Source organism: Zootoca vivipara, chromosome 3, assembly GCF_965207765.1.
Source record: "Zootoca vivipara chromosome 3, rZooViv2.hap1.1, whole genome shotgun sequence".
Lineage (NCBI taxonomy): Eukaryota > Metazoa > Chordata > Lepidosauria > Squamata > Lacertidae > Zootoca > Zootoca vivipara.
In genome coordinates, this window is record NC_142586.1 from 116857848 (window position 1) to 116884547 (window position 26700).

A 26700-nucleotide genomic window follows, 5' to 3' on the forward strand; every position below is an offset into this window, starting at 1 on the left:
TAATAAAGGAAGAATAAGGCGAGAAAGTGATCTAAATGGATATGTAAAAATATGCAGGGATGGTGGGGAAATTAAAGGAAGAAGGGAAGGGGAAGAAGGGAAGTTGTTGAATGTTTTGATTAAAAGAAAGATTTTAACGGTGGAAATGTACATTTGAGTGTGAATGTGATTTTGGAAATGGTAATAATGAAAATGATGTTTTATTTTGTTTTTTAAAAAGAAACACAGTATGTATCCTTTTTTATTATTATTATTCCAGTTACTTATTTTCTACAAGTAGTTGTTGCAGGAATAAAAGCAGCAGAGAGGAAGACCTTTCCTCCAATCAACATAAGCCAGTAATTCACCACCCCAGTAAACAGATTCCTAAGACATTCTGAAGCAGCAGCGGCAGCAGCAGCATAAGGCAGGGTTGGGTTTTTTGTTCAGCAGTAAGGCACATGTTTTTCATGGAAAATGGAAGGCCCAAGACTCAATTCCTGGGACCTCCAGTTAGGCACAGCTCTGTGTTAGAATCCTGACACCAACTTCTGAGCCCAGAATTTGCATAATACTCTCCCCTATTCTCCACGATTTGTCCTGATTTTCCTAGTTAAGGCAAAGGAGCACAGATGCGGGGCACAGGAACCTCACCCTCACTTGGTGGAACTCTTAAGTGAACAGATTCTCTGGCTTTGGGGGTTTCTGGACTTGCACACTTGCAACCGAATCTTCAAAATCTTACAGGAGGGATGGGGAACCTCTGGCCTTGCAGATGTGAACCACAGCAATAATCACCCTGGGTTTCTTAAGCCGCTTTCCCTCTGATGCTGGAACCTGGAAACAGTGGTTTAAGTGCTGCCTACAGACCCGGATTGTAAACCATGATTTGACTGTGGTTTGCAACCCATTTTTTTGTAGGACATGCTTAAGAACCATAAGCTTCTGATTTGCACGTCTTTGGGAAACTGTAGTTCAACAAGCTAGGAGGCCTCCTCTTCAGGTAGGTGCATGGGTTGGACTAGATCAGGGGTAGGCAACCTAAGGCCCAGGGGCTGGATGCGGCCCAATCACCTTCTCAATCCGGCTTGCGCATGGTCCGGGAATCAGTGTTTTTACATGAGTAGAATGTGTCCTTTTATTTTAAATGCATCTCTGGGTTATTTGTGGGGCATAGGAATTCGTTCACACCCCCCCCCAATAGATAAGATAGATAGATAGATGATAGATAGATAGATAGTCTGCCCCCCCCCCTGAGGGACAGCGGACCGGCCCACAGCTGAAAATGGTTGCTGACCCCTGAACTAGATGGTTCTTTGGGTCTCTTCCAACTCTACAATTCTATGATTCAAGGAGGAAGTGCTTATTCTCAGCCCAATAAACCATGGTGTGTTGGACCTGAAGTGCAACTTTTAAGCCAAGTAAATTATCTTGGATAGTTTTCTTAACAATATAATTATTCTCTCACCTATTAACTGTCAGCAGAATCAATATGAGCTGAGAACTTGTGGGGAAGGGGCTATTTTTGTTGTTTTGGGCTTTGTTCTATTAAAACATGATTGTTAGTCCATTTTCTGTTGTTAAGAACAAATTACTTACATTATACAGTGGTATCTTGGTTTTTGAATGCAATCCATTCTGGAAGACCGTCTGAGTTCCGAAACGTTTGAAAACAGAAAACTCAATATGGGAGCCTCAGAAAGGAAAACTCAACACAGAAGCCACGTGGCATGTTTGACTCCTGAAAAGTGTTCAAAAACCAAAGCATTTACCTCTGGGTTTACGGTGTTTGAAAACCGAAATGTTTGTCAATGGAGACATTTAAAAACCAAGGTACCACTGTAACGCATTTTTCCCACACCACCAACATGAAAATCCATTTTGTTTCTGAAAACACCCAAAGCCCTTCAGAGTAAACCCGCAATGGCTTCTTCTGCCTTCTCCCCAAAGCCAACCACCAGCGCTTGAGCCAGGTTTGTTGCCCAGGTCCTGCTTAGAGCTTGGCCATCGACTGCAGCGGCACATCCTTGTGAACGCCCTCCAACCACTCGATGAGGATCTTGTTCAAAGTCGCAGGACTGTGAGGAAAATGCATCATTGGCAAGGCAGGTACGAAAAACAAAGACCTCGACCCAGTGCCCACAGGAACTAAACTGCTGCCGAGCCACATTCTGCAACCCCCCCCCAATGCGGCACAGCTTTTCCATGCTCCTTTTCATGCGCGGTGGAGCATGACCAGGAAAAGAACATGCAGACAATGCATAAGGTGGAAGGGAGCTGTTCTGGCACTCCGGGGAACAGGAGCTGCTGCAACAGAGCTGGACTGCATCTCATTTTCACCATGAGCACACTAGAGCTGCCCTTTTGCAAACCACAGTGACAGCGGCCGGGTTCGCACAACACAGTGAACTGTGGCTTTACAGGGATCACACAAACATGGAGAAGACGGACAGAGGAGACATGAGAGCTGTCTTCAAATATCTGAAAGGCTGTCAACTGGAAGATGTAGCAAGCTTGTTTTCTCCTGATCTTGAGGGCAGGACCCTAACCAACGGGTTCAAATGACAAGAAAGGAGACTCCTGGTAAACCTTAGGGAGAACTTTCTGGTGGCAAATAACTGTTTGACGGCGAAAGGGATTCCCTTGGAAAGTGGTGGAATCCTTCATGAAAGAAGATTCCACCTAAACATTAGGAAGAACTTCCTGACAGTAAGAGCTGTTCGGCAGTGGAATTTGCTGCCAAGGAGTGTGGTGGAGTCTCCTTCTTTGGAGGTCTTTAAGCAGAGGCTTGACAGGCATATGTCAAGAATGCTTTGATGGTGTTTCCTGCTTGGCAGGGGGTTGGACTGGATGGCCCTTGTGGTCTCTTCCAACTCTATGATTCTATGATTCAACTGGAGGTTTTTGCAGAGCAGCTGGATGTCCATAAGTCAGGGATTCTTTTGCTGTGATTTTTGCACTTCAGGGGGTTGAGCTGGATTGCCCTGCTAATTCTCTTATTCTATTCTACCCTGCAGAGGACCCAGAAGCTGCTTTGCTCCTCCACCACCTTCCTTAGCCTTGTGCCTTACAGAGCTAAGTCAACATGTGGTTTATCATGCCATAGGAAGCAGAATTTTTCATTAGGCTCTCTCCTTCTGAGCTGTATCTCGCCGTTGGTGAGGAAGCTTAACTATGAGTCCCCTTCTGAATGACACACCAAGCCACTGGCTTAGCTCACTGTCCAACAGGACAGTGGCCCATTCTGCATCCTCTGTGGTTGCCTGCCAGAGATCCTGGAAGTTCTCGTCCAGGCATAGGCAACCTTGGCTCTCCAGATGTTTTGGAACTACAACTCCCATGATCCCTGACCACTGGCCCTGTTAGCTAGGGATCATGGGAGTTGTAGTTCCAAAACATCTGGAGAGCCAAGGTTGCCTATGCCTGTTCTAGTCCCTTCTCCAGTAGGGATGGGGGGGGGCGGGTGAGCCTGTGGGGCTCGGAGACTCTGCCTCTGTTTTCCCCTGCTCTATCTTAAGGGCCCTTGGTTCAGGGGGCAGGGGCAATAGGTACTTTGTGGGTAGACTCGAAGTTCTGTGGGGAATGTTTCTACCAGGTGCCTGCAAATGGCTCCAGCCTTTGTGAATGGCCAACCTGCAACTCTTAAGAGTGGTTTCATCCCTTTGCATCCCTCCAGGTCCTGCCCTGGTGACCTGGGAGAGGCATTAGGCTGGGATAAAAGCCTTGCACCCCAGTCCAGCTCTGGGCAATCGAGGGAATGGCTAAGACTAGCCAGCAAGGCTAACTCTTCACACCAGGGTGGGGAAACCTTTTCCGATGGAGGGCTGCCTGCCTTCATGGGCAACCCTTTTGAGAGTCACGTGCCAGTAGTGGGTGTGGCCAGGGGCAAAGTGAGAGGAGCAATGGATGAGATCCATATATTTGAACAGCAGGGGACATTCCAGAGGTTTATACAGTCGTACCTTGGCTCTCGAACGGAATCTGTTCCGTAACTCTGTTTGGCTTCTGAAAACATTTGAAAACCAAGGCGTGGCTTCCTGCACTCAATCTGAAGCCGTGGAAGCTGCCTTGGACGTTCGGCTTCCCAAAAAAATTTCATAAACTGGAACAGCTACTTCCAAGTTTGCGGCGTTTGGGAGCCAAAACGTTCGAGTCACAAGGCGTGTGAGAATCAAGGTACAACTGTACACACACATACACACAATTTGCCATCTTCAACTCAGGAAAGCAAGGGGCATTGTCACACTTCCGGCACATATCCTGGCTTGGCATAGGCAGGAGGCTGCAGAGAAGGGCAACTGAGGGGTCCATCTAATCCAGCCTCCTGTTCTCAGAGTGGCCACCCAGAGCCTTCTCCTGGGAAACTCGCAAGCAGGATCCGAGCACACGAGCAGTCTCTGCTTCTCCGGTTTCCGGTAACTGGTATTAAGAAGTGTCGCTGCCTCTAGTGGTGGAGGCAGAGCACAGCCATTGTAGCGAGGAGCCATCGATAGCCCTCTCCTCCTCTTTGCACAGTCCTCTTTTAAAGCCATCTAGGTTGCTTCCTGCGGGAGGGAGTTCCACAGTTTAACCGTGTGTTCCATGAAGAAATACTCTCTCCTCTGCACATGTACACAGTGTTCTTTCTGCCCAGGTGCTGAATCTGCCTGCAGATTAGACAGCACGTGCCATTTAACCACTGTGTTCACCCCCCGTCACTCTAATTCCTACCCCATAAATCCAGGAGAATATTCCACCACGTTGTTTAAATTGGCAAGATTTTATACCTCCTTGTAAAGTTTGATGCGGGGGTTGGGAGCAGGCAAGAAAGAAAGAAGACTCAGAGCTGAGCTGTCCCCCCTTCCCACCCCGATTTATTCATCCTGCGCTGGAATTTATCATCCCGTCAGTGGGGGACGTCTCTGCCGAGAGGCAATTCCACCCAGCACCTCAATTAATGGTCTTCTAGAGAGCGTTGCTGGAAGTTGGGTTATTTTTTTTACAGCTGCTGTGACATTAGGATGAGATGGAGGTTTACGAGACGCAGATGAACAACGGGGGCAGGAAGGGGGGGTGAGGCAGGGTGGGTGTTCATGGAGGAAATAAAACAGAGGCATGGAAGAACTTGGTGCAAAGGCAACTTTGGTGAGGGGAGCTGGGGGGGGGAGCTTGGTTTAGAGTGCACCTTCACTACAGTGGCCTAGAGGTCTGCAGGCACATGTCGTTCTACTGGGAAGAATAGGGACATGCAGCTGTCAATTTTGATTTCTCCCTGATGGGAAGGAGCCAAACGGAACCTGAGAGGCACAACACCCCCATAATTCCGCAACAGAAACTCCTAACACCAGAACTTGTGGGCAGCCAACGAAGCTGAATATTGGAAGATTCGGGACTGAGAAAATGAAGTCCTTCTTCACACAGCGCAGAGTCAAACGGCGGCAGCAAGGGCCACCAACTTGGATGGCTTTGAAAGAGGACTGGGCAACTTCACGGAGGAAGAAAAGGCTACCAGTGGTCGCTAGACAGAGTGGTTGTGTTCTGCTTCCATAGTTTTGAGGCAGCAATGCTTCTGAATGCCAGTTGCCGGAAACCGCAGGGGGGGAGGGGAGGCAGGCTCCATGTTTACCTCTCCATCTGCGTGAAGTGTCCGCACTCTTCAATGTGCCCACGGCTCAGCTGTGGAATCTGAAAAGACAAAACTCGGGTTGACGTTGGGATTCCATTCCACCTTCTGCTGCAGACATGGGATTGTTGCGTGTCACATGTCTGTTTACATTCCAGCACAGATTGCTGGCGTGAGCGGAACTTCCGCTCTGTATTGTTATTACTTTTAGCCTCTCTCCGAGAAGACAGCAAGGAGAGACGACATGTTTCTTTGTCCTGAGTTATGGATAATAAATGCATAGTTCAGTATGTGTCTACACAGCCTCAAGCCGCTTCAGTTGCACAGTTTACACTGCTGAGTAAAGTGTGCTCAAGTCTGCATGCTTGAGTCACTGATCACGTTGGAGAAGAGGTCGAGGGATCTCTGCAGTGCGAAGGCTGAGAGGGAGACACTCCAGCTGGGGCCGAGCCAGCTGGCCTTTCGACACACACACACCCCGATTCCGACATCAAGGTTATGGGCCCAGACCCGAGGCTGAACACAGGAGTAGGACTGCTGTTGGCTGCTGCAGCGTTCCAGGGATTTATGAGGTAATGTAGATCGTATTTCGGCTGTGATGGCAAGAGGGCTTTGAAGTCAGTGCCGGGCAATTAAAGCCGGCAGAAGGAGGCAGGCAGACCCAGGCCAGTCATGGGATGGCTTCTGCATGGCGAGAGAGTTAAGAAGCCAAGGAAGAACGTGGAAATGGCTCCAGGGAAGCCAGCACAGGGTGATGAAATGAGGGAGAAGGGCCACGGTTCTGACCCTGGTGCAGCTGCCCTGAAATGGGGCAGTGACAGGCCCGCCACCCAGGCTGCCTCATCGCTTGCTTGCCAGTCAAATAGCACCTCTCCCCGCAACTTACTTTCTTATTTAATTTCATAAAATGTATACGCTGCTTGATTGTAACAAACACCTCAAAGCGGTTAACAAAGAAGAGATAAAGGAATAAAGTTATCACTAAGAGAAATGAACAACAATCTAAGACTTTCAGAAAGCTAAAATAACAATGGAATGAAAACAGATTAAAACTCGCACCAACTTTCTAAGCATCCAGACATTGTCTGAATGAATGTTTTTAGCAGGTGCTGAAGAGCACAGTGACGGCGCACAGTGAAGACAACCAAAGATTGATTTCTTACAAATGGGGGGTGGGGATTATGGGGCACCTGTAAACGGTGCCAGTTCCACGAATCGAAGCGTAGGGCTCACCCCCCCATGCCTCTATCAGCGGGGAGACACAGAGGTGAGCCTTCACCCTGGCATGGAGTCCTATGGGAGCAGAGTGCTGCTGAGATACCCTGGCTGAGATCTTTTAGGGCTACAGAAGATCAAACGAACTGGAAGCCAATACAGATGGCAAGAGGAAGGGGCACTGTGTGGTTCAATGCCTTTGACTTCATTTGAGCTCAGTTTCGAATAATATTGGCAGCTGACTTTCGTCTTTCGTGGGCAGCCCCACGTAAAAGAGCATTACAGCAATCCAACCCGGGAGGCCACAAAAGAGAAAGGACGTTTGAGAAGGACGGCTCGGCTCCAGCAACCTGCAGCTTCGGTGCATCTGCAGGCAAACACCACCCACCTGTTGCAAAGGTTGACAGCACTCGCTAACTCACCCATTCTTCCATGCCTTTGCTCATTATCGGGTGCAGGACTCTGTCCCCCCCAGCGGTGACCATCAAAGCAGGAACTCTGATCTGTAGATTCAAAGATGCAAGGGGAATGGAGGCCAGTTTGCAGCAGTGATTAGACAGGCATGATTTTACGTGTTGCAGAGATGGGCAGGGGGGAGTTGGCTTGTGTGCAGTTGCCAAATCCCACAGAAAAGAAACGGCGTCTCTTGGGAGATGCAAAGTCTCCCAGGCAGCAGTAGTAGGCAAGCAAAACACCCCCCCCCAAAAAAAATATTTTGGGTTATACGGTGGAAATTCCAGAGTAGTGGTTGTGCTTTCTGGGTTTGTTATGTGGTGCCTTAAAAGACTAATAGGTTTTTGGGGGAATAAGGTTTTGTGGACAGGAATGGCCCGCTCTATCAGATGCATGAAGTATTATCCTCAAATAGTAAACACACAAGAGGGGTTTTGGCCAAAAAATCTAAGAGACAGAACAAAAGGCTTTTGATTTTAGCTGTGAAAATGACTTAGGAGAGCAATCCCCTCCTTGTTTTTCATGTGTGTTTTCCTCTCCTGAATAATAATAATTTATTATTTATACCCTGCCCATCTGGCTGGGTTCCACAGCCACTCTGGGCAGCTTCCAACAGAAATATTAGAATACAATCGTCTATTAAACATTAAAAGCTTCCATAAACAGGGCTGCCTTCAGATGTCTTCTAAACATCAGATAGTTGTTTATCTCTTTGACATCTGGTGGGAGGGCATTCCACAGGGTGGGTGCCACTACCAAGAAGGCCCTCTGCCTGGTTCCCTGCAACTTGGCTTCTTGCAGCAAGGGAACCGCCAGAAGGCCCTTGGCGCTGAAGCTCAGTGTCCGGGCAGAATGATGGGGGTGGAGACGCTCCTTCAGGTATACTGGACCAAGGCCATTTAGGGCTTTAATGGTCAGCACCAATACTTTGAATTGTGCTCAGAAACATACTGGGAGCCAATGTAGGTCTTTCAAGACCGGTGTTATGTGGTCTCGGCGGCCGCTCCCAGTCACCAGTCTAGCTGCCGCAACCTGGATTAGTTGTAGTTTCCGGGTCACCTTCAAAGGTAGCCCCACGTACAGCGCATCGCAGTAGCCCAAGCAAGAGATAACTAGAGCATGCACCACTCTGGCGAGACAGTCAGTGGGCAGGTAGGGTCTCAGCCTGCGTACCAGATGGAGCTGATAAAACAGCTGCCCTGGACACAGAATTGACCTGCGCCTCCATGGACAGCTGTGAGTCAAAAAATGACTCCCAGGCTGTGAACCTGGTCCTCCAGGGGCACAGTTACCCCATTCAGGACCAGGGAGTCCTCCACACCTGCCTGCCTCCTATCCCCCCAAAACAGTACTTCTGTCTTGTCAGGATTCAACCTGAATCTGTTAGCCGCCATCCAACCTCCAACCGCCTTCAGACACTCACACAGGACCTTCACCGCTTTCTCTGGTTCTGATTTGAAAGAGAGGTAGAGCTGGGTATCATCCGCATACTGTTGAACACCCAGCCCAAACCCCCTGATGATCCTCTCCCAGCGGCTGCATGTAGATGTTAAAAAGCATGGGGGAGAGGACAGAACCCTGAGGCACCCCACAAGTGAGAGTCCAGGGGTCTGAACACTCATCCCCCACCACCACTTTCTGAACACAGCCCAGGAGGAAGGAGCAGAACCACTGTATGACTGTGCCCCCAGATCCCAACCCCTCTAGACGGTCCAGAAGGATTTTATGGTCGATGGTGTCAAAAGCCGCTGAGAGATCCAGCAGGACTAGGAAACAGCTCTCACCTTTGTCCCTAGCCCGCCGGAGATCATCAACCAGTGCGGCAAAGGCAGTTTCAGTCCCATGTTGAATGAAAGGGCGCCCATGCCAACTTGCTCGCTCAAGACTTGTGCCAACCTGGCGCCCTCCAGCTGCTGAAGGGCGCCAGGTTGGCGAAATCTGTGCTGGAGATTAACCTTTCGATGAAGATCTCAGAGGTTTACGGTGGCCTTTTGGAGCTTTGTTCCAGGGCAAGACGGTGGGAAAATCAAGGGAGTTGCCTCCTCTCCATCCCTTACCTTCCAGCTCCTTGCACGGGATCCCCAGCGCATGTTCGCCTGCATGTTCCGGTACCAGTTCAGCGGTCCTCTGAAAGAGGCAGAAGGGGAGAAGAGCAGGAGGCTTGTTAGAGGCCAGTCACAGAATCGTAGAGTTGGCAGGGACCCCAACGACCATCTGGTTCAACCCCCTGCAGTGCGGGAACCACCGCAAAAGAATCAGAAGTCCTCGAGCCCCACAGAGCCTCCATCACATGCAACGCCTGCACTCCCAAGTGCAAGCTGCACTGCAGTCCTTAAGCGTATGCGGTACCGGGGTGCAAAGATCCACCCGGCGCCCCCCCAGGTTGCCCAGTCCCAGGTGTGCAGGAGGGCGGAGCCGGCCAGCCGCCTCAGCGTCTTGCTGGCTCAGTTGCCCCTGAACTCACGGCGCAGAGCTGCTCGCAGCAGAAGAGCCCGACGCAACGCTCCGACCACTGGGTGGGCTCTTCACCGGACTCAATGCTTGGGCCCCGGACTCTTAGTCTGGCACCCCTGAGAGCCTGGCGCCCGAGTGCCCCGCACCCCTAGCGCCTATGGGTAAGACGGCCCTGGTCAAACCAACAATTCACATTGTGCCAGACAGGCACATGAAGGGGCTGAGGGTCACAGAGCTTTCCTTTAAATTTGCTAGAGAGAACCTTGTGAGATGGCTTCCTTTGCCTGCCTTGGCAGGAAGCTGTAACACTACATACTTCCTTCCTGCCTGGTCAGCCTCTTCTTTCTTTGTCATGCTTCCCAGCTGACCCACATGCATGTCTGAGCTCCGCTGCTCACAGAACTCTCTCTGCATCTCAGACACTATTTTTGAATATACAGTGGTAACTCAGTTGTTGAACTTAATGCATTCCGGGCATCTGTCTGACTCCCGGAACCATTCAAAAAACATGGCGCGGTTTCCGATTGGCTGCAGGAGCTTCCTGCAGCCAATCGGAAGCTGCGTAAGCTGCGTTGGATGTTTGGCTTCCAAAAGATGTTTGCAAACCGGAACACTCACTTCTGGGTTTGCGGTGTTCGGGAGCCTATTTGTTCGGGAGCCAAGCCATTTGACAACCAAGATACCACTGTATATTTTGTACTACTTCAAGAACTGGATTATGTAAGTAAACACTACTTTCATTTCTTCACAAAACAATGGGAGTGTGATTGCTATTTTCATCCCCTCCCTGCCACTCACCTAAATCCAGATTTTTGATACTGTTTGACATAGTATTGTAGCACAGGCTCTGGCAGGAGAGAACTTGAGGGCGGGTCTTCGGAAAGTCCTTTCAGCAGTCCTCCTGTGGTGCAAATGAAAGAAGATCGGAATGAAAGTGGCCATAATTAATTGCAAATGGCAGGGCCTGAGCAAAAAATGGCATTTCCAGACAGTCGCTATTTTGTGGGTGGGATTTATAAGGGCATCAGAGGAGCCTGCTGGACCAGTCTAGTATCCTGCTTTCACAGTGGCCACCCAGATGCTTCTTCTGGGAAACCAGCAAGCAGGATTCAAAGCCAAGAGCCCTCTCCCCTCCTGTGCTTTCTGGCGACTGGTATTTGGAAGCACTGTTGCTGTGGAGGGCACAGCATAGCCATCACGGCTGGCAGCCATTGACGGCCCTCTCCTCTATGAATTCATCTCATCCTCTTTTAAAGCTCTAAACGGCCTCTGTCCAGCAGACCTGAAGGAGCATCTCCAGCCCCATTGTTCAGCCCGGACACTGAGGTCCAGCTCTGAGGGCCTTCTGGCGGTTCCCTTCCTGCGAGAAATGAGGTTACAGGGAACCAGGCAGAGGGCCTTCTCGGTGGTGTCTCCCACCCTGTGGAACGCCCTCCCACCAGATGTCAAGGAGATAAACAACTATCTGAATTTTAGAAGACATCCAAAGGCAGTCCTGTTTAGGGAAGTTTTTAATATTTGAAGTTTTATTCGGTTTTTAATGTTCTGTTGGTGGCCATCTCTGCCTTCTGTGGGATTGAGTTCCGTAATTTAACTATGTGCTGCATGAAGAAGTCCTTAAAAAAAAAAAAAAAACCTGTCCTACATCTCCTTACATTCAGCTTCATCGGATGTCCCCAAGTTCTAGTCCTATGAGAGGGCGTCTGTCTATTCATGCCATGCATCATTTTCTAAATTTCTATCCCACTCGCCATTTCTCTAAACTAAAAAATCCTGAATGCTACAACATTCCTTCAGAGGAGAGTTGCTCCATCCTCTTATGGTTTTGGTTGCCCTTCTCTGGTTCAATCACATACAGTATAAACAAACCCACTTTCCCTAGAGATTGGGCTAGAGAAACGCTCTGGGAAGTGTGGGATAAGATTTGCTTGAGGCAATGGCATATAACCTCCCCACAAACAAATCGGAATGCATGCTCATTAAACAACCAATATAATCTAATCTCCCTGCTAACAAATCAGGCTGAATACTCAACAAGCAGATCATCTAGACGCACCCACAGTTTCTGCACAGCAAATATCTTTGCACACAGAATCTCTCTCGGTTCCTACACTTCATTTGCATCTGCTTGCAAACCATCAAGCGTGGCGCGACATGCAAACTGTTTTCTCTCCTCTGAATAATTCTCAAACCACACTCTGCAAATGTGTGACTTGAGATCTAAGGCAAAGCAGGCTGCACTCTGGGGTCACCGAAACAGACAAAGGAGACACCGTCAACACTTGCAAGGGCCCAATTCCCAGTCCGCGCTGACAGGACTGGAACGGACTCTCCCACCAGGAGTTTAAATTGACTGAACACTCGTTATTTGTTGAGCAGGAAAAATAAGCTGGGAATTCGCAAGCACACCCAATAGAAAGTGTTCCGGTTTGCAAACTTTTTTGGGAAGCTGAACGTGCTCTCCTTTGAGTGCCGCAATTCCGTTTTGAGCGTTACACTGAGGTCTCTCTGTTTTTGCTATTTATTTTCCTTTTTTTGTTTTTGTGGCTTTTTGGTTTTAAGAAGAAGAAGAAGAAGAGTTTGGATTTGATATCCCGCTTTATCACTACCCGAAGGAGTCTCAAAGCGGCTAACAATCTCCTTTCCCTTCCTCTCCCACAACAGACACCCTGTGAGGTGGGTGGGGCTGAGAGACTTCAGAGAAGTGTAACTAGCCCAAGGTCACCCAGCAGCTGCATGTGGAGGAGCGGAGACACGAACCCGGTTCCCCAGATTACGAGTCTACTGCTCTTAACCACTACACCACACTGGCTCTTTTATTTTTGGTTACAGGTAGGTAGCCGTGTTGGTCTGGGTCGAAGTAAAATAAAAAAATTCCTTCAGTAGCACCTTAAAGACCAACTAAGTTTTTATTTTGGTATGAGCTTTCGTGTGCATGCACACTTCTTCAGACACTTCTTCTTCTTCTTTTATTTTTGATTGATTGATTGATTGATTGTGTGACTGCAGTACAATGTTTATTGCTTTCATTTTATGGATCAATGGTCTCGTTAGATAGTAAAATTCAAGTTAAATTGCTGTTTTAGGGGTTGTTCTTAAAAGTCTGGAAGGGATTAATCCGCTTTGCATTACTTTCTATGGGAAAGCGTGCCTTGGTTTTGGAACGCTTTGTTTTTGGAACGGACTTCCGGAATGGATTAAGTTTGAGAACCAAGGTACTACTGTAAGAACAAAATCCAACTAATAATCCCTCCTCCCACAACACATTTAAAAGGGCACTGGGTGTCAATCAGACCAAGGCCTGGTTACAGAGGAAAGTTTTTGCCTGGTGCTTAAAGGCGCATAATGAAGGTGCCAGGTGAGCTTCCCTGGGGAGAGCATCCCACAAGCGGGGAGCCACTGCAGAGAAGGCCCCGTTCTCGTGCTGCCACCCTCCAAACCTCTCATGAAGGAGGGCCTTAGAGGGTCATCTCAGAGTCTGCGTCAGTTCATATGGGGAGAGACAGTCCTTGAGGTTTTGCGGTCTTGACTGTTTAATGGCTTTATAGGTCAAAACCAGCACTTTGAACTGGGACCAGAAACTAACTGGCAACTGGATGTACCCCAACCTTGGCCTATGCCCTTTTAAAATGTGGTTTTTTGTGTGTGTGTGTGGGAACGGGCTGTTGTTTTTATTTTATTAGGTATTTTGTGGTTTTTATATCTTGATTTTATTCTGTGAACTGCCCCGAGACCCCCGGTTCAATAAATTCAATTAATAATAATAGTACAATAATAGAAATAGTAATAGTAATAATAGTAATAATAGTAATAATAGTAATAATAGTAATAATAGTAATAATAGTAATAATAATAATAATAATAAACAACGTGCAAGAGGAGCCAGCTGCAACAGCCATTAAGGGATCACCTTTTGGGTGCCATAGGCACTTGGAAAGTTTCTTATTTTGTCTGCCCTGAATCTCCCACCTCACAGCACCATGGATGCCCCGATGGGGTTTTATGATGATGATGATGATGATAATGGAGGGAGCAAAAGGTTTTCCTTCTCCCCTTTTCCACACCACGCCCAAATGCATGCACCCCTTATCACGTGGGAACCGCTCTACCACCCGCACAGCTGCTGCATTCTCTCACCTCGCTCCCGGCAATTCCTGACATCGAGCGAAGGGCCATTTATCTTGTCCTGCAAGGAAAGCGTTTCGAATGAATGGCGTGGGGATCAGAAGCCAGGTCAGTAGGCTGGTGGTGGGGGTGGGGGTGAGGCAAAGAGGTGAGGAGAGGAGAGGAGAGGAAAGGAGAGGAGAGGGGCTGGGAGGGGGAAAGGGATCTGCTGGAGCAGGGGTCAGCAACCTATTTCAGCTGTGGACCGGTCCACCATCCCTCAGACCATGTGATGGGCCGGACTATATTTTGAAAAAAAAAAATGAACAAATTCCTATGCCCCACAAATAACCCAGAGGTGCATTTTAAATAAAAAGGCAGATTCTACTCATGGAAAAACATGCTGATTCCCGGACCGCCCGCAGGCTGGATTGAGAGGGCGATTGGGTCGCATCTGGCCCCCGGGCCTTAGGTTGCCTACCCCTGTGCTAGAGTCAGAACTGATGGGCCACTTAGCTCAGCATTCTCAAGAGAGAGTAAAAATTAATAAATGAATCTGAGCAAACATAGCCCAGCTTTTAAGCCACAAAAGGCTGGATATTTCAGCCCAAACAAAAATGATACAATGATATGTTTAGATTAAAGGAGTAAAGCAGAAAGTACAACATTATCCGCTTTACTCCTTTAATCTAAACATATCATTGTATCATTTTTATTTGGAAAGTACATTATCCAGGAACACGGGTGGCGCTGTGGGTTAAACCACTGAGCCTAGGGCTTGCCGATCAGAAGGATGGCGGTTCGTATCCCTGCGACGGGGTGAGCTCCCATTGCTCGAAGTTCAAAAGCACATCAAAGTGCAAGTAGATAAATAGGTACCACTACAGCGGGAAGGTAAATGGCATTTCCATGTGCTGCTCTGGTTCGCCAGAAGCGGCTTTGTCATGCTGGCCACATGACCTGGAAGCTGTACGCCAGCACCCTCGCCCAATAACGCGAGATGAGCGCTGCAACCCCAGAGTCGATCACGACTGGACCTAACGGTCAGGTGTCCCTTTACCTTTACAACATTATCCAGGAATGTTTTAAAGAGATAAATATTCAAAATCTAAAGAGTGCAAGGATCATATAGAATTTAAAAATAAGGAGGTCGTGGTGTGGTGGAGGGAAGTTGAGGGGTGTGGTGGTGGGAGGGGAATGGGGGGATTTATGTTTGTGTAATAGTGTATTTTTGTGTGCTTTTGTTTTGGTAGAATGTACTTTTTCTTTTTCTCTTTTTGTATTAATAAAATTCAATTTAAAAAAAGATACAAGTTCGGCCAAATCTGCACAATGCAATTCCGCTTCTGCAGACAGGGGCCAAGTTTGACTGACCCCCCTCCCTTCTGTATCACCTCTGGAGGTCGTAAGGCATTGCCCACCATTAAACTAAACTCGCCCCTTAAACTGGAGATGCAAGAAGGTTGGGGAAATGTTTTTTCATATGCGGTGGACTTGTAAAAGGATAAAAGAGTTTTGGGAAATGATTCATAATGAATTGGAAAAAATGTTTAAAGGTACTTTTCAAAAAAAAAAACAGAGTCCTTTCTGCTGGGAATAATTCAGACTGAAATTCCCAGGTGCCAAAAAAGGTTATTTATGTATGCCACTACAGTGGTATCTCGCTAGACGAATGCCTCACAAGACGAAAAAAATCGCAAAACAAAAATGGAGACTCGCAAGACAAAGTTTCCTATGGTGCGCTTCGCAAGACGAATTTTTTCGTCCCATAGGGTGCCTCGCAAGACGAACCCCCCCCCGTCTTGCGAGGCACCCTATGGGAAACTGCACTTCAATGCGTTCCTATGGGAGCCACTTCGCAAAACGAATTTTTCGCTATATGAAGCGACTCACGGGACGAATTAAATTCATCTAGCGAGGTACCACTGTACTGCGGCCCGTGTTTTGTTAGCCCCCAAATGGAAAACGAGTGAGGTCCCAACTAAAGAAGAATGACAACTTAAGCTGATGGAATATGCGCAGCTTGCAGATTTAATGTATAGAAGAAGAAGAACATACATGTTTAATAAATTTTAATACTTCTGTTGGAAGCCGCCCAGAGTGGCTGGGGAAACCCAGCCAGAAGGGTGGGGTATAAATAATAAATTATTATTATTATTATTATTATTAAAAGAAGATTGGAAAATGTTTGCTGAATATATGGAAAATAATTGTGTACAGCTGAAAACACTGGCAGCATTAAGGTAAATTCAACAGTGTAAATAAGTTTTGATGGATGTAGTAATGGAATACTGAATGGTTTATAGTTACAGGTAGGTAGCCGTGTTGGTCTGAGTCGAAACAAAATAAAAAAATTCCTTCAGTAGCACCTTAAAGACCAACTAAGTTTTTATTTTGGTATGAGCACACGAAAGCTCATACCAAAAATAAAAACTTAGTTGGTCTTTAAGGTGCTACTGAAGAAATTTTTTTTATTTTGAATGGTTTATGTTAAATATGCAGGGATTTATGGTATGCAAAATGAACCATGGAAAGAGAAGAAGGGAAGTCACTGATATTGTAAGGATGTTTAAATGAGTATTGTAAAACAGAAAATCTAATAAAAATTATAAAAATAAAATAACAAATAAAATAAACCCTCTACGTCCACAAGGGCTTCTGCAACACATTCGGCCTTTCCCTGTTCTCTTGTGAACACACCAAGTACAAAACAGTATCAAATACAACAGAAGGGACAGCCTAAGCCCAGAGGTAAATAGCAGGGCCTCCAACATCCCAGCACACAGCACCCCACATGTAGGAGAGACCAACCTCCTTCCGGATCGAGCGGATCATAGACTTCAGGGTCCTGCTGATGTCCTTCTCCAGTTCAACCTCCGCAACTCCCTGCAGAGGAAAAAGGCGCAACATTGAAGTGTGGGTGCAAGACATGCCAGGAGGCACTGTAGGAGGAAGAATATCTCTCTTGACTACAAAAAGGGACTGGATTTTCAAGTTCTTATTTATTAAAATATTGTCGTATGCCACTCCTATCTCCGGAGAGAATTCAGGGGTTCTGGGAGTTTAGCCAGGTCCGGTTTGCTTTAAGTCAGAGGAGACTGCGGTGTCCTTAGGATATGTGGTTTTATTTACACAAATAAGACAACCCTGGGCTAAGATGGAGGGGCTCCCAGCATTATCACCCCAACAGTCCTCACTTCTCCATTAGTCCCAGCTTTGGATCCAACACAGAGCATGCAGGTCTCCAGTTTCCAGCTCGGCTCACACCCCAAAAGTCTGGCTCACGTTCTCCTACCTAGGTCCACCCATTAGCTAAGAGGGCCCCGTCACTTAGTTGTAGCTCTCGCAACCTGGCTCATTCTTTTGGGATGCTGCTGAGGTCACTCCAGTGGCCAGAGAAGGCTGCTGTCTTGCAAAGAAACTTGTCTGTCTACTTCAGCAACCTCTTCCTCTCTTATGTTCTAACAGTCAGTGTGCACAGGCCTCCTAGAACTGGAAGGGACTCTCAGGGATTCAGCTCCCCCCCCCCGAACCCACAACAATATTTACCGTATTTTTTCGTCTATAAGACACCCCCAATGTATAAGACGCCCCCTATTTTTTTGAGCCCCGAATTAAGAAATAAATATTTTAAACATCAAACAGAACAACTTTATCGATATATTTAGTATTGTAATTACGGTAGGTAGTTTCTTTTCATTTTTTGGGCTAGTCAGCATTATTATAATATGCAGTATAAGAACTGGAGCGTTGGCGCGAAGCCGGTCAGAAGAGCTGGAAGGAGAGCCTGTCTGCGACGGCCGGGAACTGGTTGGCACCGCAATGCAAGAATCATAGTTAAAGAACCCTTTAAGAGGGAATTTGTATGCTGCAGAAGTCAAACTGCTTTTTTTCTGCTCCATTCTCAAACACCCAGGGGAGCGAGCTGCACTCTGCCCCTTGGGCCCAAATGGTCTGCCCGCTCCCCCCCCCCCAGCTGTAGGGCGACTGAGTGGGAGGAGGCAGGCAGTGAGGGGAGGCTGGAGGAAAAGAATATGTATGGCGGCATGTATTTATTTATATAAATATATATTTAATTGCAACATTCCATGTATAAGACGCCCCTCAATTTTTAAAATTTTTAAAATTGGGAAAAAATATTGTCTTATACACGGGAAAATATGGCATATACAGTATCAATTTCTGGCTTTTGGCAGTCAATCATGCCTATTGTCTCGCCAGAGTGGTGCATGCTCTAGTTATCTCCCGCTTGGACTACTGCAATGCGCTCTACGTGGGGCTACCTTTGAAGGTGACTTGGAAACAACTAATCCAGAATGCGGCAGCTAGACTGGTGACTGGGAGCAGCCGTCAAGACCACATAACACCGGTCTTGAAAGACCTGCATTGGCTCCCAGTACGTTTCCGAGCACAGTTCAAAGTGTTGGTGTTGACCTTTAAAGCCCTAAACGGCCTCGTTCCAGTATACCTTAAAGGAGCGTCTCCACCCCCATCGTTCCGCCTGGACACTGAGGTCCAGTACCGAGGGCCTTCTGGCGGTTCCCTCGTTGCGTGAAGCCAAGGTGCAGGGAACCAGGCAGAGGGCCTTCTCGGTGGTGGCATTCGCCCTGTGGAACGCCCTCCCATCAGATGTCAAAGAGGAAAACAGCTACCAGATGTTTAGAAGACATCTGAAGGCAGCCCTGTTCAGGGAGGCTTTTAATGTTTAATAGATTATTTTATTTCATTATTCTGTTGGAAGCCACCCAGAGTGGCTGGGGAAACCCAGCCAGATGGGCGGGGTATGAACAAATTATTATTACTATTATTACTATTATTACTATTATTATTATTATTCAGATGGTAGCTGCTTCCACTGCTCTACCTCAGAAGGTGGCAGAGGGATCTCCATCATTGGAGGTATTTAAGCAGAGGTTGGGCGGCTATCTGTCATGGATGCTTTAGCTGTGATGCCTGCATTGCAGGGGGCTGGACTATATGACCGGTGGGGTTCTCCTTCCAACTCTACAATCCTATGATTCTCTGAAAGGCCAACTAAGTGCCTTTCCTATCAGCACCATCCACTCTCTTTGCCTCCTCGCCTCTTGTCCTTAGGAAAGGCAGGAAGGGCCCCTTGTTTGAACAGCAACAGGCTCTGCCGCTGCTCGCTTGAGCTTTGTACAGCTGCCGCCTGAGAAAAAAGGGGGCAGTTTGTCTTCCTGTAATTGAAGTGCTCTCTTGATTCCGTTTTGTTTAAGCGACCAAGGAAACAAAAGAGGGGAAATCTGCGGATGTCTCCACAAGGCAGCCAAGAAGTCAACAGCCTCATTAGGCACCCAGAGCTCCACTTTTCAGTCTGTCTCTCAGACGGGAGATGCTCCCGTTTTCAGGGCAAGAGAGTGCCACAAGTCTGGCCCCACTTTGCATGTCAGTTTTGGAAAATGCAAGATTTTCGTGGGGAGGTTTGTGAACAGGTGCTTTCTCTCCCCCTCCACAAAAGGGCCTTTAAAAAAACTTTTTTCGAGGTATGCAATTCTGAAAATTTGCAAGCGTTTGGCAACATGAAAAAGCAGCACTAGAACTTGGGGGTCATCTAAAGGAGCCTGTTGGAAGTTTCAGAACAGATGAAAGATAAAAGGAAGTCCTTCTTCACTCAGCGCACAGTTAAACTATGGAACTTGCTGACACAGGAGCACCAAGCTTAGATGGGCATTCTAAACCGCCCTGTGGTCTTTTGGTTATATGAATATAATAAGATAAATTAAAAAATGGCTCTACAAGAGGATAAGAGAAGACTGTGGAGGAGAGGCTCCTAGCCAGTGCTATTTTTCTGTAAAAAAAAAAAAAAAAGGTGCTGGAGTGCACCATGAACCCTTGTTCTCTTAAAATGGCAATGGCGCCCACCTGAGAGGTGCCAGAACTGAGTTCTGGCTGGAAAAAAAGCCCAGCTCCTAGCCAGGATGGCTCTGCCCTGCCTCCAATGCCCAAGGCAGGGATGCTTCTGAATCCCAGTGTAGCGGTCTGTACATTGATAAAAAAGGATACATGGAAGACCCTGGGATAAAGACTGATTGAGCAGGATATTCCTGGATTAAAGAATTCAGTGAGTAGGGTGTTCTCAGTCCAAACCAGGTTTCTGACACGTATCTGATACACAGATCTACAGGCCTTGCTACATGTGGTAAACAAGCACATTGCAAGTTAGTGTAAATTGAGTTAGCCATTTGGCTGAAAACATTTGGCTCAAGCAGATCTGGGTGAAAGGGCATCTGTTAATCTTCTTTCTGCTGGCCTTTGAAAAGCTGACAAACTTGTTTTCTGACAAGACACTGTTAATCTATGCAAGAATTCCTGGGCTCCTTTCCTGTCTTTAGTTGTACTCGCTTTGAAGTCCAGGAAGTTTTTTTAGCAGCTAGGTGTTAGTTCCAGATCTTCCCAACAGTATCAGATTCAAGGTGGGAGGAAACCTGGGAGGGGTTTTAGAATTTAGGATGAATTCTATTGGATGATTTGAATCTTTGTAACCTTTTGATATTGTAATAAAAAGATCTGGCGAAGGGAAAGAGAGACGCACTTTTCCTCCCAGAGATTTGCTGGTTGAATCTTTGGTCCTTTGTCTTATTTCCAATGTGGTTTTGCCACATCCCAGTTGCTGGAAACCGCAGGAAGGGAGAAGGTTCTCATGCTCAAATCCTGCTTGCAAGTTTCCCAGGGAGTCATCTGGGTGGACACTGTGAGAACAGGATGCAGGAATAGATGGACCACTGGCCTGATCCAGCAGCAGGCTCTTCTTACAGTCTTAGGCTCAGTTGCCAACCCTGGGCTCTCAGACCCCAAGTCCCCAGAGGTGCAGCAGCCCTGCAAAAGGTCAGCTAATTCTGCCCCTCTGCTTCTTTTAGTGCCCTGTTCAAAACAGACTGCACTCCTGGCCCAAAGACCTCAGATTGAACCACAGCAGCATTGTGTACGAGACACCTTGCTGCAGATCCAGGTATTTTACATTCAGAGAGTTCCCTTTATCTACCGAACATGTTAAAGAAAGGATTAAAGTAGGTTTAATGCAGTTTGCTTTTAAAGAACTGGTTAATGACAACATTGAAAGAAAAGGAGGGGGGGGGGCAAACACACACACACACAGCACCCTCCTGACATTTGAGATAACCAGGAAATCAATAAAAGTCAGATGGTGCCAGGAGCAGATTTTATAGCCCCTCATCACTCTGGGTTGACAGCGCCAGTCGGCTCCAATTTCCAATTGCCTGAACGTGGCTGGATTGTCATCCCCTCTCTGTTCTCGGTGAATGATGGGTTCTTTCCTTGCAAAGCTAAATTGGATTACTGCTGTAGACGAGCCCAGCTGTGATTCAGAGCCCAGCCTCAGCACTAATTCTTCCCAACCCCACAAGCCAAACTGCTGATGAGGTGGGATTGCTGGCCATACAGAGCTTGGATGGCACCAGGGAACAGGAAAGAATCCTTCGTGGCCGTGGGCAGATCTACCAGCTCTGCTTCTTGAGACGCACACTTCCCAGGCCAGGAGATTTTTCTTCCCTCAATGCTGGCCAGATGAACCAAGATTACTTGCCCCACTGCAGGCATGCTGGGGAGAAAAACTATGGGAAAGGAGCCCTGCTACATTAGGCCGAAGGTTAGATCCAGCCCCATCTTGCGTTATACAGTGGTGCATCGCTTAACGAATGCCCTGCTTAACGAAATTTCCGCTTAACGAAAGGATTTTTCGAGCGAAGGTTGCCTCGCTAGACGAATTCGTTTTATGAAAAATTCGTCTAGCGAATCGCGGTTTCCCATAGGAATGCATTGAAATTCAATTAATGCGTTCCTATGGGCAAAAAAAATTTCAATGCATTCCTATGGGATTCGCTAGACGAATTTTTCATTATAAGAAAAGACCCGTGGAACGAATTAAATTCGTCTAGCAAGGCACCACTGTATTGATTGTTTATAGCTTATTTTGCTAGGTTTGTAAATGTGTGATTCTTTTTCATGTTGTAACCTGCCTTGAGCATGGTTTTAACTATAATAATAATAATAATAATAATAATAATAATAATAATAATAATTTTTTATTTATACCCCACCCATCTGGCCAGGCTTCCCCAGCCACTCTGGGCGGCTTCTAACAAAATATTAAAATACAGAATATAAAGGTGGCATACAAATAAAATTATGTACCAGTATGTCTTTTCTTTCTATATATGTATGTACATATCTAGCTGGACACTATGGAAAAGAAGATGGTGAATAAGGCAGGATTTTTCTCCAGTACCCCCATCCAGAGCAAGTGGCAATATTTATTATTATTGATGTTGTGGATTTGAGGGGGGTGGGTCAGCCTGGATCATAGCTGCCAAGTCTCCCGTTTTTCGCAGGAAACCCCCGTATTTTAAACCGTTTCCCGCTGGCAGCCCAGATTGGGAAAAAATCCCACAAATCCCCCACATTTCCTACCTGCCCGGGAGGCTCCATTTTGGGTACCGCTCTGCCCATGTCTGGGCACTGGAAATCGGGCAGAGCGGCACCGGAAGTCGCTTCTACGCATGTCTGGACATGCGTAGAAGCGACTTCCGGTGCCGTGCTGCCGCTGATCCCGCATTTTTCAGCGGGAGACTTGGCAGCTATGGTCTGGATTATTCCCTTCCCATTCTTAGGGCCTTGCACCCAGGGTGGGGTGGAATCTAAGAGAGGAGGCTGTTTCTCTTCTTTGTAAGACTCATGACTGCATGTATATATGGCACAGCCTCCGCTGACCTCCATTCCAAGGAAGCAAGCCCTGTGTAAGTGCCTGAACTCCTGGAGTCTTTCATTGCACGGAGACTGGGGTTACATTGGTGAAAGGTTGTTTTCTGCTGCTCCAGAGAAGCGGACACAGAGCAATGGATTCAAACTACAAGAAAGAAGATTCCACCTAAACATTAGGAAGAACTTCCTGACTAGTAAGAGCTGTTCGGCGGTGGAATTTGCTGCCAAGGAGTGTGGCGGAGTCTCCTTCTTTGGAGGTCTTTAAGCAGAGGCTTGACAGGCATATGTCAAGGATGCTTTGATGGTGTTTCCTGCTCGGCAGGGGGTTGGACTGGATGGCCCTTGTGGTCTCTCCCAACTCTATGATTCTATGATTAAGGCACAACAGATGTGCCTTAGAAACGCCTGCTTCCCACGGATGCAAACTTTCCTAAGGGTGCAAAACTGAGCGCGCATGCACGAACACACACATACAAAATCAGTGCAACGGGCTAGGGGAGAGGACAATTTGGGGGAGAAGAAGTGCATTTGCATAATAAACACCAGCTAAAACAACCCTGGAAAGCAATAACCTTGAGCGGCAATTGGGCGATTTCAATAATTCATCCCTTTAATCAAAACTGCGAGCGAAGCAGGACGACGACAAGGAAATGCACTTCGGGCGCCCAGAAATCACTTCCAGCTGGGTTGCCTCCCTCACCCTGTCTCCAAACACACACACACAGAGGAGAGGAGAGGAGAGGCAGAGGCTGCACTCAGTCCAATGTGAAAAAAAGTTTAGGACCTTTTAGAAGCTTTTCCCCAGAAGCTGCCAGGACGGGCTCAGTCCTTCCAACCAAAATCAGGGCTGGCTGCTTCATGCTGGCGAAGGCAAAACTGCAGCTCGCCACAGATGTGAGAAATAGATCTTTTCTGAGCAAGGGAATAGTTTACCGCAGCGGGTTCCGAGGCCAAAACAAATCTCTCGCTCCAGAACCAACACAAAACCAAAACCTCACATAAAGAAGAAAAGCCTCTGGAAATTCCAAAGGTTGCAAAACAGGATGCCTAGTGGTCAGAGGGCTGATTGAGGGTGGGAGGGAAGCAGTTCAGTAGGGAGAGCGCATGCTGGCAGGGGCTGATGGGAGTTGTGGTCCAAATCATTGGGGGGGGGCACCAGCTTTGCAAAGGCTGCTCTACAGAGCGCCTTCTCTCTCTCAAATTCACTGCCAGCCTTGCTGATACAAGGACTACGAAATTTTCCTTTATTCCTCTTTTCAGCCTTAAAAATGGATTTGAAGTTCTGGTTAGTGCTGGGAAGACAGTCTTGGTTTCCGAGAGATCATCTCACCCCCTTAGATACCCAGTTGGGGGCCTGCTACAGAAACCACCCAATCAGGAGGTCCATTCCACACAATGCAGGAGTTGGGCTTTTAGTGTTAGTGGCATTAAAACTTTTGAACTCCCTCCCCTTGAAAATTAGATAGGAGCTGCAATCTGAGGTCCCCCCCCTTTGCTTCTATGTCCCAGCATGCCTCTGTGGATGCAACATCACATCACGTGGAAAAGACTGAGTGGAGGGCATTCTTGCAGGCCTGACACAATCTGCAGACAAAAAACTCATCCCTAAGACTAAGCAATCAACGCATGGCAGTGCACAAGAAAAGCATTATAAAACTCCCAAGATCAAAGGCAACAAAACAAATGACCAACACTGAACCAAGTGCTACATTTTGGGCTCGTACAAGAGTTCTGCTTCCTTTGAACCACTGCATCGCCCTGTGCTGTATGTCTCTGAGCACACTAAATACAGGAAACTGACAGTAGCTCAGCCACCCCCAAACTGCGGCCCTCCAGATGTTTTGGCCTACAACTCCCATGATCCCTAGCTAACAGGACCAGTGTTTGGGGAAGATGGGAATTGTAGTCCAAAACATCTGGAGAGCCGAAGTTTGGGGATGCCTGCAGTAGCTGAAGCCCAAACTGTATGTGCTCCATATCTTCCAGGGTGGGAAAGAGGAATGAACTGACTCTCTGGGTCTCAGGTCTGAGCTGGGAGTCTCACTGCCTAAAAGGGGTGCCAGAGAGGAGTCTACCTGATTTGCTTTTCTGTAGACTTTTTAGGTCAGCGCAGGTTGGGCTTAGGATGTAATAGAACCACAGAACTGTAGAGCTGGAAGGGACTCTGGGGATCATCTAGTCCAACCCCTGCAATGCAGCAATATGCAGTTGTCCCATAAGGGAATTGAACCTGTGACCTTGGCATTATCAGCACCACGTTCTAACCAACTGAGCCGTCCAAAAACCTTACCTGCGATCACAGGTTCAGATGGCACACTAAGCCAAACCTGGGATAGCGGCTGCCCTGAACTGACCTTACAGGCCTGAAGAGGAGCAGAACGGCTGCAAACTCCTCCTCCTCCTCCTGGAGAGCCAACACAATTGCAGTGTCACACTAAACCATGGTTTAGTGAATAGCAGAAAATGAATACCAAACCATGGTTTAGCGAACAGCAGAAAATGAAAACCAAACCATGGTTTAGCGAACAGCAGAAAATGAAAACCAAACCATGGTTTAGCGAACAGCAGAAAATGAATACCAAACCATGGTTTAGTGAGCAGCAGAAAATGAATACCAAACCATGGTTTAGTGAACAGCAGAAAATGAACACCATTGTTTAGTGTGTAGCACGGTGTGTGAATGGAGCCTCTGCGTGCTCAAGTCTCAGAGCTCTCTTTAGGTAGGCATGGATAGGAGTGCAATCTCAGCTGCTGTGATTTGTCAGTGCAGTGAAGCCTCTAGATTGGAGTGGCCTTCTGCCCTCCTGTGGTACACTACAGACTGGGACCCTCCATACGGTCCAGTTCAGGGTCCAGTTCCAAAGATGAACAGCAGACGCCTTGGATTAAAAACAGAATACCTACCCCAAGTCTAGATTCTGGCACAGCCTCAGCCGGACACCAACACAGTACACGTCACCAACTTCCATACTCTTACACTTCCTTGCAAGGGGTTGGACTAGATGACCCTTTCCAACCCCACAATCTTGACCCTGTGATACTCACTGGCTCCTGGAAGTAGAGTTGATAATCAAAGACAGGTATGGATTCAATCTTCTTCATTATATCCACTGCGGGATCTGAAGGCTTGTAGGGCGTATTCAGCCCAGCCACTGCCCTGAAACATTACAGCAAGAAGCCAGAGGGCAGTGTTAGTCTGTGGCTGCAAAAAGCAATTTAAATAAACAGTTTAAATAAATTTAGTTATGGCCCCTCCTGAGCGAGACAGATCTCTGCTCTGGCCAAGAAACAATGCTCTTGATTTTGAACACAAAGCTTTGGCTTGATGCATCAAGGACTGGTCAAAGCATAACAAGCCAAAATACAACTAGAATACGGCTGCCAGACTGGTGACTGGAAGCAACAACCAGGACCATATAACACTGGTCCTGAAAGACCTACATTGGCTCCCAGTACGTTTCCGAGGACAATTCAAAGTGTTGGTGCTGACCTTGAAAGCCCTAAACGGCCTCGGCCCAGTATACCTGAAGGAGCGTCTCCACCTCCATCGTTCAGCCCAAACACTGAGGTCCAGCTCCAGTTCCCTCACTACAAGAAGTGAGGTTACAGGGACCCAGGCACAGGGCCTTATCGGTAGTGGCGCCTGCCCTGTGGAATGCCCTCCCTCCATATGTCAAGGAAATAAACAACTACCTGACTTTTAGAAGACATCTGAAGGCAGCCCTGTATCAGGAAGTTTTTAATGTTTGATGTTTCATTGTGCTTTTAATTCTGTTGGGAGCCACCCAGAGAGGCAGGGGAAAACCCAGCCAAATGGGCAGGGTATAAATATAATAATAATAATAATAATAATAATAATAATAATAATAATAATAATAATAATTCCAGGTTGCCCTACTTTACATTCTGAGCAAAGCACAGAGGTTTGCACATAGCAGCCTGGGAATCATTTGCTAACACCACTGCCCAGGTAACTTCAAGATGCTAATGCTATTTTGTTAGGAACACAGGAAGTTTCCTCACCCCATTGGTCCATAAAACTTGGAAGAAGAAGAAGAAGAAGAAGAAGAAGAAGAAGAAGAAGAAGAAGAAGAAGAAGAAGAAGAAGAAGAAGAAGAGTAGTTTGGATTTGATATCCCGCTTTATCACTACCC

General features: G+C 47.3%; 1 protein-coding gene across 1 annotated transcript in view; it reads right to left on the reverse strand.

Annotated features, from left to right (window-relative positions):
• Nucleotides 1-250: 250 nt before the first annotated feature.
• Nucleotides 251-26700, reverse strand: part of EPHX2 (epoxide hydrolase 2) — an 82983-nt gene continuing 56533 nt past the window's right edge. The window contains exons 12-19 of the mRNA XM_060273193.2: nucleotides 25592-25703; nucleotides 16619-16693; nucleotides 13841-13889; nucleotides 10502-10604; nucleotides 9307-9376; nucleotides 7219-7299; nucleotides 5585-5643; nucleotides 251-2057 (exon numbers count right to left, since the gene is read on the reverse strand). Of these exons, the coding sequence (XP_060129176.1) occupies nucleotides 1973-2057; nucleotides 5585-5643; nucleotides 7219-7299; nucleotides 9307-9376; nucleotides 10502-10604; nucleotides 13841-13889; nucleotides 16619-16693; nucleotides 25592-25703 (634 nt within the window). The 3' untranslated portion in view covers nucleotides 251-1972. The remainder of the gene's footprint in view (nucleotides 2058-5584; nucleotides 5644-7218; nucleotides 7300-9306; nucleotides 9377-10501; nucleotides 10605-13840; nucleotides 13890-16618; nucleotides 16694-25591; nucleotides 25704-26700) is intronic.